Source organism: Monodelphis domestica, chromosome 4 (genome assembly GCF_027887165.1).
Source record: "Monodelphis domestica isolate mMonDom1 chromosome 4, mMonDom1.pri, whole genome shotgun sequence".
Lineage (NCBI taxonomy): Eukaryota > Metazoa > Chordata > Mammalia > Didelphimorphia > Didelphidae > Monodelphis > Monodelphis domestica.
The window spans coordinates 354,472,441-354,486,667 of record NC_077230.1 but is presented as its reverse complement, the minus strand read 5'-3'; the positions used below and the strand labels follow the sequence as shown (position 1 = coordinate 354,486,667).

At 33.9% G+C, this 14,227-nt stretch overlaps 1 protein-coding gene across 1 annotated transcript; it reads left to right on the top strand.

Moving 5' to 3' along the window:
• Positions 1 to 5,839: 5,839 nt before the first annotated feature.
• LOC100023285 (olfactory receptor 52B4-like) lies at positions 5,840 to 6,808 on the top strand. The gene has a single exon (XM_001374836.3). It carries the CDS (start codon positions 5,840 to 5,842, stop codon positions 6,806 to 6,808), a length of 969 nt encoding a protein of 322 aa, XP_001374873.3.
• The last annotated feature ends 7,419 nt before the right edge of the window (positions 6,809 to 14,227 follow it).

Here is a 14,227-nt window from a genome sequence, read left to right as displayed (position 1 = left end):
TAGGAATTTAAACAATTTGACCTTACAAAGCCATTAAAATTTTTCCCCTCTTTCTTATTTACCTTCATGTATCCCTTGGTTTTTGTGTTTGGATATCAAAGTTTCCATTTAGTTCTGGTCTTTTCTTACAAATACTTGGAAATCTTCTATTTTGTTAAATACACATACTTTTCTCTGAAAGCATATAATTGGTTTTGATGGGTAGGTCATCATTAGTTGTAAACACAATTCTTTTGCCTTTCTGAATATCATATTCCAAGTCTTGTGGTCCTTCAGTGTGGAGGCTGCCAGATTCTATGTAATCCTGATTGATGATTCTTGACATCTGAATTATCTCTTTCTGTCTTCTTGCAATATTTTCTCCTTAGCTTGGGACCTCTTGAATTCGGCAATTACATTCCTAGGGGTAATATTTTGAGGATTTAATGTAGAGAGTGATCAGTGTACTCTTTCAATGTCTATTTTGTCCTCTTATTCAAGAATATCAGGGCAATTTTCTTGAATAATTTCTTGTAGTCTGATGTCAAGGTTTCTGTTTATTTCTAACTTTTCATGTAGGCCTATGATTCTCAAATTGTCTCTCTGAAATCTGTTTTCTAGTCAACCACCCTCTCAATGAGATATTTTGTGTTGCCTTCTAATCTGTCATTCTTTTGACTTTGCTTTATTAATTCTTGCTGTCCTGTGAACACTTTCCCAATTCTAGTTTTTAATGACTGGTTTTCAACTAATATCTTCTGATTTTTCTTTTCAGTTTGATCTATCCTACTTTTCCTGGCTTCTAGCAGGTCATTTCTGGTCTTCAATTTGCTTATTATTTTATTTGATTTCTGGGTTTCTTTTACCAAGTAGGAGATTCTGTCTTTTAACCTGCTATTTTCTTTTTGAACTATTTCCCACTTTTCTTGCCATGTTTCTTCTATCTTTCTTACTTGGTTCATAATCTCAAATCTGAGCTGCTCAGAGCTTGTGACCAAGTTCCATTTTTGGGAAGTTTTGAATGTGTTTTTTGTTTGTTTGTCATCCTCTGCTGTCTCCTCTGTAGTCAAGGGTAAATAGAAATTATCCAGGGTCAGAGGCTTTTTCTTTTCTTTCTTTGTTCCTTTGTTCCTTTCTTTGTTCCTTTGTTCCTTTGTTCCTTTGTTCCTTTGTTCCTTTGTTTGTTTGTTTGTTTGTTTGTTTGTTTGTTTGTTTGTTTGTTTCTTTCTTTCTTTCTTTCTTTCTTTCTTTCTTTCTTTCTTTCTTTCTTTCTTTCTTTCTTTCTTTCTTTCTTTCTTTCTTTCCTAGATTATAGTTCTTGGGTATTAGTGGCCATTTCTTTGTTGATTTTTTCTTCTCTCCCCAGTTAGAAGTCTGAGTGAGGAGGGTAAGCTGGTCTCTGTGTGTCGAGCTACAGAGCAGTTTTTTGTCCTGAGAGTATTTTTCAGACTCTGTTGCATCTGCTGTGGGCAGCCCCTCTCTTCCCTATCTCTACACCCAATCTGCATGTTCCTCAGCCTCCTGGGGTACCAAGTGTCACTACTCTCAGTGGTAAGTCTGTGGTGTCCTCAGCCAACCCCCCTGAGAACCTAGCAATTGCTCCACACTCACTCTGACTCTGGTACTATAGGTGGATTTGGGAGGGGTGATCAGATTGCACTTTGGTAGGAGTAATTTTTTCCCACTTATAGGTTGAAAAAGCCCAAACCCTGCCTACCTTCAATGCCATGCCTTACAGAAGAGTCCCTTCCTTGTCTGATTTTGGTTTTTGACCTTTTTTCATGTAGATGGTGAGGAGAGGAAGTCCCTTGCTCCTACGTTGTTACCATCTTAGCCTGGAACTACAATTTTGTTTCTTGATGGTTTAGAATGTTGAATAATTTAACATTTAAGATAAACTTAAATGTATACATATATAAGATACCCACACATATTATTCAGATAGTCTGGCTATTAATATTTTTCATCATACCTTTGTATAACTTTAAATGTTACTTGAGCTCAGTGGGAGGGAGTAGAAGATTTAGTGAATTGTCATCAGATCTTAGGCTCAGTGTCAATAAATTCTATTATTTTATTATAAAACATTTAAAGTTCACAAATTAGTTTACATTCATCATATAATTTGAGTATATCAACATTTATGATATAATGTACCATACAAAACATAATGCTTACTGATATAACTACCTTGGGCAAATCTCTCTACCTGGGAATGTGGGGGAATCAAATGCTTCATTCATAAAGTAAAAAGTTAGAATATAATAGTAATAGTAAGAATAATCAATAGCTTACATTTGTATGGCTTTAATGTTTTCAAAGTACTCTACATAGATGACTTGAACAGACAAGATGATATGCTTGTCATATACCTTCTCTGTGTTTGGCAGTATGATAAAAGTTTGAGAGAGAAAGAAATTTAAAATTGTCCCTATGTTCAAGGAATTTACATTTTAATCTATGAAATATCATGTACAAAATAGGTACATTAATGAAAAATGCAGAATAAAAATAAAATAACTTTAAAGTCAGGAACTGCCTCTTAAAGGAGCTGGCATTTGACCTGAATGTTGAAGGGATCTAGGAATTCTAGGACATAGAAGTACAAAAGTATAGCATCATACAGACACAGAAGTAGGTGTGGAGAGCCTGTGCAAAAAGCATAGAGAAGCTATTCCTCATACATGAGGAATGGCAAGAAGATTAGATTGGTGAGAGTATATGTGAAGACATTTTTAATCAGTCTTAAAAGTTAAACTGGGAAGATATTGTGAAGAGCTTCATTTTACACAGAAGGCAATATGAAGGCACTGAAGTTTTCTAAATAAGGGAGTTCTATGTTCAGAGTTTTACTTTAGGAATATCACTTTGTCAGTTTTATGGAGGATGTTTGTGGAAGTGAATTGATTCAGGGAAACCAGTTAGGCTTCTAAGTCAGAGTCTAGGTAACAGATAATGAGGGCCTCAATTTAGGTAGTTTTGGTGTGGATTTGAAAAAAAGAAAGGGATTTAAAAGATGCCAAAGATCTAAAGTCAACAAGTCTTGACAACTGATTGTATTAGGATATGAGAGAGTGAAGAGTCAGGGATGACTCCCAGTTTGGTGAGCCACCATACTGAAAACTTAGAAAAAGATAGGGGAATTAGGAGAAGGGATGGGCTCAGGAATAAAGAAAATGAGTTTGGTTTTGACCTTGTTGAGTTTGAGATGTCTATAAAATATTCAGGTAGAATTGTTCCAAAGGCAGTTGGAGAAATTGAACTAGAAGACAAGAGAGAATAGTAGTTGAAATATGAGAAACTGATAAGATTCATCAGAAAAATAGAAAAAAGAGAAGAGGAGATCATCTAGAATAGTTCCTAGGAGATCACCTATATATATTAGGAAGGCTATGTATAACAACTCTGCAAATTAGGCTAAAAACTATCAATAAGAGTAACATGACAGAACAATGTCACAAAAATGCAGGGAAGATAAAAATGTTTTTAATATGATCAATATGGTCAAATTTTGTATGGAAGCATTTAGTTTTTTCATGAGAACTAAAGAAATAATGCAAGTAAATAAAACACTTAAGATTACTGTTTATTTTATTTTATTGATGATTAGTTAAATGATGGCTTTAGAAAGTAGATTATTTGTGGGGATTTAAAAAAAAAAGTGGAGGTGACAGCAATTATATATAGATTTTCTGACCAGTTAAGTAGTGAAAAGGAGGAAAGAGAAAAAGGAAAATAATTTGAAAGATTGGTAGGATCAATGACCAGGGGAGATCAGGGTTTATTAGAAGGCAGCAGAGAGTCAATAGAAAATGCATGATCAAAAATTAGAGAATGATGATAACCAAAATAGTAAGCTGTATGATAAGATAGGAGGGAAAGGGATCAAGAACACAAATACAAATAATGCACTTGAAAGGAGAACAGTTACTTCTAAGCCTGCTAACAAAGAAGAAAGAATAGGGGATCATGTAAAGATTATTTATCATTCATTTTTTTTATTTTGAATTCCAAATGCTGTCCCTCTCTCCCACCCCTCCCTGAACCATTGAGAAGGCAAGCAATATGATATCTATTATATATGGGAAGTCATATAGAACATATTTCCACATTTGTCATGTTTGCAAAAAATAAACAAGAAGAATAAAGTGGAAAAAATATGCCTCAATTTTACCCACAGTTCATCAATTCTTTCTCCAGAGGTGGATAGCATTTTTAATCATGAGTCCTATGGAATTGTCATGGGTTGTTGAATTGTTGAGAATAAGTAATCTTTTAAAAATTGTTTATTGTTACAATGTTATTCTTATACTATTTTATAACAAATATACTATTGTACAACATTTTCCTGGTTCTGCTCATAATACTTTGCATCAGTTCATATAAATCTTCCCTGTTTTATCTGATACCAGCTCCATTGTAAATTCTTAAAGCACAACAGTATTCCATCAAAACTATACATCACCTCTTTTTCAACCCTTCCCCCATTGATGGATATCTTATCAATTTCCAGTTTTTTGTCACTACAAAAAGGCTTTCTATAAATATTTTTGTGCATATATATCTTCATTTTTATTCAATCTATGATACAGACCTAGCAATACTATAACTGGGTCAAAGAGTATGCACAGTTTTATCACATTCTGGGCAGAGTTCCAATTTTTTTCTCCAGAATGGTTGGGCCAGATCATCACTTCAGTAATAGTGCATTAGTTTAGCTATTTTTCTATGTCCTCTCCATAACTTTTCATTTTCCTTTTCTACCATGTTAGTCTGATCTATGTGAGTTGTTACCTCATGGATGGTTTAATTTGGATTTCTCTAATTAATGATTTAGAATATTTTATATGTGTATGGATAGCTTAAAATTATTTGGAAAACTGCTTCTTCATATCATTTGACCACTTATCTACTAGAAAATGGTTTTCCTTTTAATGATTTTGCCTCAGTTCTTTATATATCTGACATGAAGCTTTTTTTCCAGAGAAACTTGCTATAATGAAAAATACCTAGTTTCCTGCTTTTCTTATAATATTGGCTGCATTTATTTTATTTGTGCAACACCTCTTAATTTCATTTAATCACATTATCCTTTTTTATCTCCCAGGATCCTCTCTATCTCTTGTTTGGTGATAAACTCTTCCCTTATCCAAAGACCTGAGAGGTATTTTTGCCTTGTGACCTAATTTGCCTATGATATCTATGTTACTTGACAAATCATATGCTTATTTTTACCTTATCTTGATATACAGTGTGAGTTGTTGACTTATGCCTAGTTTCTGCCAGATTTGTTTCCAATTTTTCTAGTATTTTTTTGTTAAATAGTGAGTTCTGGACCTAAAAGCCTGATTCTCTGTCTTTATCAAATACTAGTTTATTATATTCATTTAGTTCTCTATACTTTGTACTTAATCTATTCCATTGATCGTCAATTATTTTAATTATTATCCAGTTCCATACTGTCAAAATGATTTAAAGTATGAAATTGGAGAATGAAACAATATCAATACTAAGAATATGAACATCAAGTGATGTAGAATCTAAATCTACAAATAAATATAATCTGATAGGAGAAAAGATGTAGAAAGTCAGAATAATCATAGGAGTCTTTAATGTTCCTGTATTAAAGGATGCAGAATCTAAAAGAATGATCATGAAAAGAGAAGAAATAGAAAATTTAAATTGTTGAGAAATTAAGAGTTTAAAAATGGTATCTTTTGAGTGGCAACACTGTCAGATGATATATTTACAAAAATAGATCACATTTTTGATTAAAGAATTAGAAACAATATATGTAAAGAGGAAATATTAAACCCATCCTTTAATTTGAGAAATTACTATCTTAACAGGGTGACCTGCCATGAACATACCCATCGCTAACATCACTGTTATAAGCCACAAGTTTTTCTACCTTCTGGGCATTCCTGGCCTTGAAGATCAGCATATCTGGATCTCAGTCCCATTTTTTACCTCCTATATTATTGCCTTTCTTGGTAACAGCTTCCTTATCTTTATCATTGTCACTGATCACAGTCTTCATGAACCCATGTATATCTTCCTATGCATGTTGGCTATATTTGACCTTGGCCTCTCCACCATTATAATTCCCAAAGCCTTGACCATTTTTTGGTTTAATTCTGGAGGTATATCCCTAGATGGTTGTATTATTCAGATATTCTTTGTTCACTCCACCTTTATTGCTGAATCAGGAATTCTTCTGATAATGGCATTTGACCGCTATATTGCAATTTGTTACCCACTGAGATACACAATGATCCTTAAATCCTCAGTGATTATAAAAATCAGTATAGCTGCTTATATGAGAGGTATTGTTACCGTATTTCCTCTTACATTCCTTTTGAAGAAGCTAATTTTCTGCAAAAATAACTTTCTCCCACACACATTTTGTGAACACATTGGTTTGGCCAAGTATGCTTGTGTTAGCATTCATGTGAATCTCTGGTATGGTTTATTTGTCATCTTAATAACTATTGTACTAGATGTTATCCTTATTGTGGCATCCTACTGTATGATTCTCCGTGCCATATTTCACATGCCCTCTCAGGAAGCTCGTTTAAAGACTCTCCATACCTGTGGCTCCCATATATGTGTGATCTTGCTTTTCTATATCCCAGCAATCTTCACAACTCTGGTCCAGAGGTATGGCAAATCGATCCCACCTCATGTCCACATACTAATAGCTAATATTGCCATTCTGATTCCTCCTATGATGAACCCCATCATATATGGGATCAAGACAAAACAGATCAGGAACCGAATGTTTCAACATTGCTTAAGAGCCAAAAATGACCTTAGAAGTGATGGCTGATGACAGTGCTAAAGGTAAAACTGAGCCAAGGCAATGATTTTGAACAAATGTAATGTAGAAGGGATTAGCTATGACATTAGAAAGAATGATGAGTCAGTGATATATTGGTTTATATATGAGATTTGGACTCTGAAGAGCTAGCTATGAATTTGGTTTTTCTGTTTAAACTTGGGTGCATGTACTTTTATTTTTAATTTTTTTTGGTTTTCAGTATCTTTGCCTATCACTCAAATGTGACCTTCAAATCCATCATTTGTCCAAACTTTCACATTTTAGTTGAAAGCACCACCTTTCTTTTCTCCAGTATGTCATTTTCATGTCATCTTCAATTCCTTATTCTTTCTCCCCTCACAAACATTCATTTGCCACAGCATCTTGTCCACCATGCCTAGAATAATACCCTATTCTCCCCCATCTCATCAAATTCCTTTCAAGAAACCCTTTAAACTCTACCTTCTATATGAAACCTCTTCAGTTATACACAACTTGAATATCCTTTCACTTTAACGGATTTGAATTTAATTGACATTGATGAGTATTTTTTGCATTGTATTTCTTCTCTCATTGTGTATATCTATATCTATATACATACACACATACACACATGGTTTTCTCAGATCGGTATACTGTATATATAAGAAAGAACACTGGACCTGGAGTTAGTTGAACTAGGTTCAGGTTCCAGGCCTACTTCATGCTATTTATGTTACATTGAGAATACCACTCTATTTTTCAGGGTCCTGGGCTCCTTATGTGCATAATAAAGGTTTTGAAATAGATGATCTTTCAAATTCCTTTATCCAAAGAATAAAAATGCATGCTACTAGATCTTGTGAGGTAGAGCAAAGAGGTCAGGTTTGCTTGGTGACAAAATCTATTAGAATGAGTGATGTGATTTGAATACTAAATTGAAGATTTTATATTTGATATGTGAAGTGATAAAGAGCCACTGGAGTTTATTGATTAGGTAATATAGTCAGTATTATAGTATAGTCAATAATATAGTCAGTAATAATAAATATAATCAATTTAATAACTGAGTAGATGATTGATTAGTTTGAGGCACTGAGACTAAGAGGATTCAATAGTCTAAATCTGAGATAATTAACATCTATAAAAGGGCAGAGGAGGTTTTAAAGAGAGAAGTAGATATACATGAGAGCTGTTACCGAGGGCTAATTGATAGTACTTGTCAACATATAGAAACTTGGGAGTTGAGCATGACAACTCATATGGAGATTACATAGTTATGGAAATTCAGAACCTCACATTTGTAGGGGTCATATATTATAAAAACTTCTTCATTTTCATTCTTCATTGGTCTTGGATCTCATGAAAATGATTACTTTCTGCAGATTCTAATTGATCCATGCCCCTTATGTTATTCAACTCGACCATTTGTTTCTATGCATAATCCACATTGGGTCTACCCAATATATTTGGGACTTGTTCCAGTTCTCTTGCCACTGAGTAGCTACTAATAAAATATATAGCTTATCAATTCAGTATCCTTTTGTCTCACCACATGACTTGGCTTCCTGTATTTTCATTTACACATTGCCAGATAACATCGTTTACACACAACTTGTCTATCAGTGCTGTGTTGGCTGCTTCTATTCATGTCTGAAATATTTCTCTACATTGCTTTTGGAGTAATTGCCATATTGAATTCTCCAAGACTATTGTTACTCATGATCCCGAAGAATATAGTGCCATCGGGAGAATTTTATTATTTTTAACCCATAACTTCTTTTTTAGAATCAATACTATGTATTGGTTCCAAGGCAGAAGAGCAGTAAGGACTAGGCAATGGGGGTTAAGTAACTTGCCCAGGGTCATATTAGTAGCGCTAACCCCTTTTCCCTTGATTAAAGAGTGATTTTTGACTATTTAATATTTCTGCGTTTTTTCTAGTTGACAATTTACATATGGGTATTTATGTATTTTACACATATATATATATATACATACAGACATGTTATATATGTATAAAGTATGTATATGTGTGTATACACATGCTTTGAGTCAGTGATCCCACTCCTAGGAATTTAATTTAAAGAGGTTTAAGAGAGGAAGTTCCCATATTACTAATATTTTTTAATCAATATTTTTTATGTAAGAAACATTTAAATACATAATGTATGCTTATTTATTGTGAACAAGCTATGTTTTATGTGTGTTAGGGACTATTACTGAACTATCAGAAATGATAAATATGAAAAATTCAGAATGTAAATGAGATTTGTGTTATTTGATGCAAGGTGAAGTAAATAGAATGAGGAGTTTATTATACATAATGACTCAAGCAAATTAGAACAACATTGAAAGGGAACAGAATCCATAATAATTGTAGGGAACAATACTGGTCTTATAAGAGTTGATAAAATACTCTAACCCTTCCCACATATAATTAAAGTCTTTTCATATATCACTTGTTTATTGGTCATTTAAAAGGTCAAAGTTATTTTGGAGGTGAGGTAGAAGACAATTTATCAGGCATCTCTGTACATTCTTTCCTTGGCTACATAACCTCAATAATCTAGGGTTATCTGTGATGAAATAAATTATCTCAGAAGGGTATGAATACTTGTCAAGAACATTGTTTTTTAAACCCTTACCTTTTGTCTTGGAATCAATACTGTGTATTGGTTCCAAGGCAGAAGAATGGTAAGGATTAGGCAATAGGGGTTAAGCAACTTGCCCAGGGTCATTCAGCTGGGAAGTGTCTGAGGCCAGATTTGAACCTAGGACTTGAGAGCCTAGGCCTGTCTCTCAATCTACTGAGCTACCCAGCTGTTCCCACAAGAATATTATTAATGGGGTTCAGGTTTCAGAGGAGCCTATCAGATAGCTCCATACCTCTAATGAGCTGCAATAAAAAATTATAATGTTCTAGGATTCCATAATACAGGGAAATTCCCGTGTGGAAGTGAACCATCTTTTAAAATGGTGATTCACAGAATCTCTGATTTTGAAGGCACTTCATTTTGTCCAACTAATTCATACCTTATTTATTATGCCCTACAAAGACCAAAGAAATATTATTCAGTCCCTGCTTGAATACCTCTAAGGAGGGAGAATGCAATAAATCCTAAGATATCCCATCTTACTTTTAATCAATTTTCATTGCTGGAAATCATGTGTTTTAATCAAGTCAAAATTTACTTTTCCACAGCACTCTGAGTTCTGTGCCCTGGAACCAACCAGAAGAAATCCTTGTTTCCTATTAATCTTTTAGATAATTGAGTCTTCTGTTATTCAAACTCAACATTTCTAGTTTCTTCGAGTGATTCTTCTATGACCTGATTTTGAGCCCCCAAACCATTTGGTTATTACTTTCTTTATGCTCTTCCCTTTCCCCCTAATTTCTCAATGTCCTTCCCAAAGTGTTTTTGAAACCAAATGGAACATTCTAGGCATTGCTGACCAGAACAGAGCACAATGGATCAATGGCTATGTTCTGCATAGTATTTCTCTTTAAAACTGTTGCAGTTAGCTTTATTAGTTTTCACATCATGCTGTAGAATAATCTGGAGTTTACAATCTGCTCCAACTCCTAGATATTTTTCACATGCATTGTTATCTAGCAAAACCTTTGCCATCTTGTACTTGTGAATGTCCTTTTTTTTCACTTAGGTGAAAACCTTTACATTTTGCCAATAAAATTTCATATAGTTACTTTTGATATATTTTTTATTTAAACATTTATTCTTTTATACATCTTGTCAGTAAAAGCTGTCATTTATACCTTTATCCAAGTCATTGAAAAATTATTAAAAAGCATAAGACAAAGTAAAATCCTGATTGATGAGTTTCTTGTATATCTACTTCTGGGCAGGATAAATAGAAGTCACAGATTAGTGATTCAAGATTGTCTCCAATATTGTACCTGGTATGCATTGTTCTATATATGGATATTGATAAGTTTCCTTCTTCCAAATATTGTTCCTTGGGCTCATATCCCTATTCCTCTTGTCCCCAACATATAGTTTCCTCTGAGTATATAGTTTTAGTATATAGTTTATTTATAACTGGAACTATATAGATGGAAATAGTTATTAATGGGGTTCAGGCTTCAGAGGAGCCTATCAGATAGATGGAAATAAAAATTCTTCCATTATTATTTAAGCACTTAAGGTATAAATGCAGAACATGTAGAGAACAAACCTTTTAACACAAAATGCATAAATCTGTAAGATTTAAAATTAGGTTTGACTAAATATGAGGTATAAAAGTAAGATTGTGGTTACCATTTATAAAATATTAACCTTTCAGTGGAAAAACTGTTAGCAGCTTTTATTTACAACTAGGCAGAGATATGAAATATAGGATAGAAGTAGGGGAAAAAATCACCTAGCTACAAATACTCTAATCCTAGACCACTTATGCAGATTCAAAAGGGAGTATTACCAGAATCCAAAGTCCTAATTAGGAAGCTGAAACCTGAAGAGTCAGGAGAGGCTGAAAAACTGCTGAGAGCTTTCAGGACACCTGAGGCTAAGACCACCAAGAATCTCACCAGAGCTCATGCTGAAGAGAGTGTCCCACTGAAGCACCAACAAGTCTCCTAGCTGAAGAACCAAGGAAGGAAAGAGTGAATCTTGTCCATCAGTCTTGCCATTTGTAGTACTTTTCCAATGTCACTTCCTGTCTCTTTCCCACTTCATGAGAAACAATCACAGCATCCCAATTTGCCTAGCACTGCCCAAAGGGGGGGCAGTACTTGTGGCCTATGGGGGTGTGAACTAGTAAATGAATTGTAAGCTCTGTAAAGATTAAATTAATATACAACTTCAAATATTAAATAAGATGTATTAATAATAATCACTAGAAATAAAGGAATAAAAAGGTAACAAAATAAAACCATGTGTCCAAGGATAATTTACCTACTCAAACAGCTTGCTCCACCAATGTCCCAACGTAGGAAGTAAAAAAAGCCAGCTGGAGAAGACCATCCTATTTATCCTTCTGTCTACATTAGCACACAATAACAGGAAGTCAGTGGGATCCTAGTAAATGTAGTTCAAAGGCACAAGATTTCCAATTACATAGTCCCCCCTGGAATTACACTTCCCCCTTGGAAGATTAGTCTCTGCAATGGATCTTGTAAACATAACCAACTTTTAAATTACAATAATTTGGGGATAAAAGGAAAAGTGAAAAAAAAAGCCCAATGATTTCCAGTTGCATTGATAAAAAGCAAATTAGGGGACAGTCCCCTTCAGCATAAGAGTATACATAAAAAAAAAAAAACAAATGCATTCAATGCCACACTGTTAAAATAACCATATCCCAAAGTTCACTCTGGATCTTCTGGTGTAGCATGTGGTCTATGCAGGCATCTTCATGGCGCCTTCTCCAAACAGTTCACTTTCTGGATTTGGAGAGGTAGCAAGTTTTTTATCCTGAAATTACTATCAAAAGAATTTAATTTTTGCATAATAGCATAACAATACATTTCCTCCTGAGGAAGATATTGACAAACACAGGGATCACTCAGGAATGTATGTCTGAGTTATGAGGTATATGAATCAATTGGCAAAAGAAATTTAAAAAAAAATCAAACAATCCAAATAAAAGAGAAAAATAACTTGTGGAAGAAATATAAAATATCAAAGTCTTATGTGTAAAAATTTTAAGTAAAGGAAAAACAAACCTATAATAGGTTCTTGAATCAGGGCCCAATTAAAATGATTTAAGCAATTATACACTTACCCAATCAGTAGCCAGGACTACAGAAAGTTTGCCACACTATGAAAGACAAAAAAGGGACTAGATTATGGGAGCTAGGTAGGAGCCAAAGTGAGATGTTTGATATAATAATGTAGAAGGAGGAAGACATGCCTCTGACACATGTCAAACAGCTGCAACCTTGAATCCCAAACAAGTTCAAGTCCTCTTGTCTTGGCTCAAAATTTCATCAATCCCACTGGGATTGGTTGGTCTCTTTGACCTTGTGCTCTATTGGCATTATGCAGATAGATTTGTTCTTCTTTGGCACTGTGTAGTGGCTCTTTCTGTATTCCCTTCTTCTGGAATCAGACAAAATCATTAAGCAAAGTCCCACAATTTTTTAAAACAATCCATGGCATCATTTTTATAGTCTAAAGCTTTTGGGGGTTATACATTGATGTTAGGGTGAATGGACATTTTTTAAACTTAACCTAAAGGGAAAAAAACAAACTTAATAATACTGGTAACATGTGCTTTCAAGTTCAAAAAAGGAGAGAAAAAATATAAACTCAAATAAAATACTAGATTGCACATGCAAGGAAAAACAATAATGAATTTTTTTTTAAATCAACAATATAGATTATAATCAGTGACACACTGTGTCAGTCAAAGAGAGGTAGAATACGAAGGTTTCTCACCCAAAATGAGATTCATTTCCTTTTTAACTTGGCCATGATCCATGGTGTGAATACAAATGATTTTTGGTAAAGTAACAGATTTAGAAAACAGTAGTATAACAGGTAATACACATTCAAGAGGTATCATAATTATTCCCCAAAATTAAAATAGTCCAATTAATGATAATAGCAAGCAAACCCACTATCATTAGGATTCACATGTCTGAAGTATGACATTTAAAAAGGAACTTAGAAACTAATGGATATTTGTCACAAATTTTTCAGGTATAGCAAATCTTTCAACCTTGGCTGAGATATTTTTTTTAACAAAGTTAAATACTGCCATCATTCCAAAATGTGGCAGAGGAGCCCAGAAAAACGCAAACCTCTGTACTGCTAATGAATACCTTTTTGGGTCTAAAAGGTCACCAAGAATCTACATCATTCTGGTGGAAGGAAAGAGTAAGATGAAGAGTTACAATATTTATGCAGAAGCTACTTTAGGCTTCATGCTTTATATATAAAACTTTTGGCAGGAACTTCTATTTTGTTATCTACCTTTTATTCAACATTATTTTATATAGATTTTTATGTATAATATTCAGAAGCTACTAGACTTTATAGAAAAACAATCCTTCACAACTCCAGGATTAGATTATAACTCACTACAGGGTAACTAAGCCTCTTGGGCACCTTGCTTCCTCTGGTATGAAACTATAGCAGTTAACAGACCCGTCTAAAATATTTCCTATTCACTTCAAGTGGAGCCAAGGACTAAATAGTGAAAATCACTTCAGATGTCTCATCCATGACAATTTTAATAAATGAGTAGATGGGGAAATACAATATGCTTTTGCACCTCTCTTCAAGTACAAAATGGGCCTTCCCTATTGTTACAAACAACTCAGAGGCAGGCAAATGATCAGTCAGAGCTATTAAAAAAAAAGATATCTAAAATCATGTCTGAAGACCACTTAAAATCAATTTAAGACTCTTAAGGCATTAAATTCTCTAAAGGTTGTTATCAAGGTTGACAGAATCCATCCATCATCTATGTGACAATTAACAA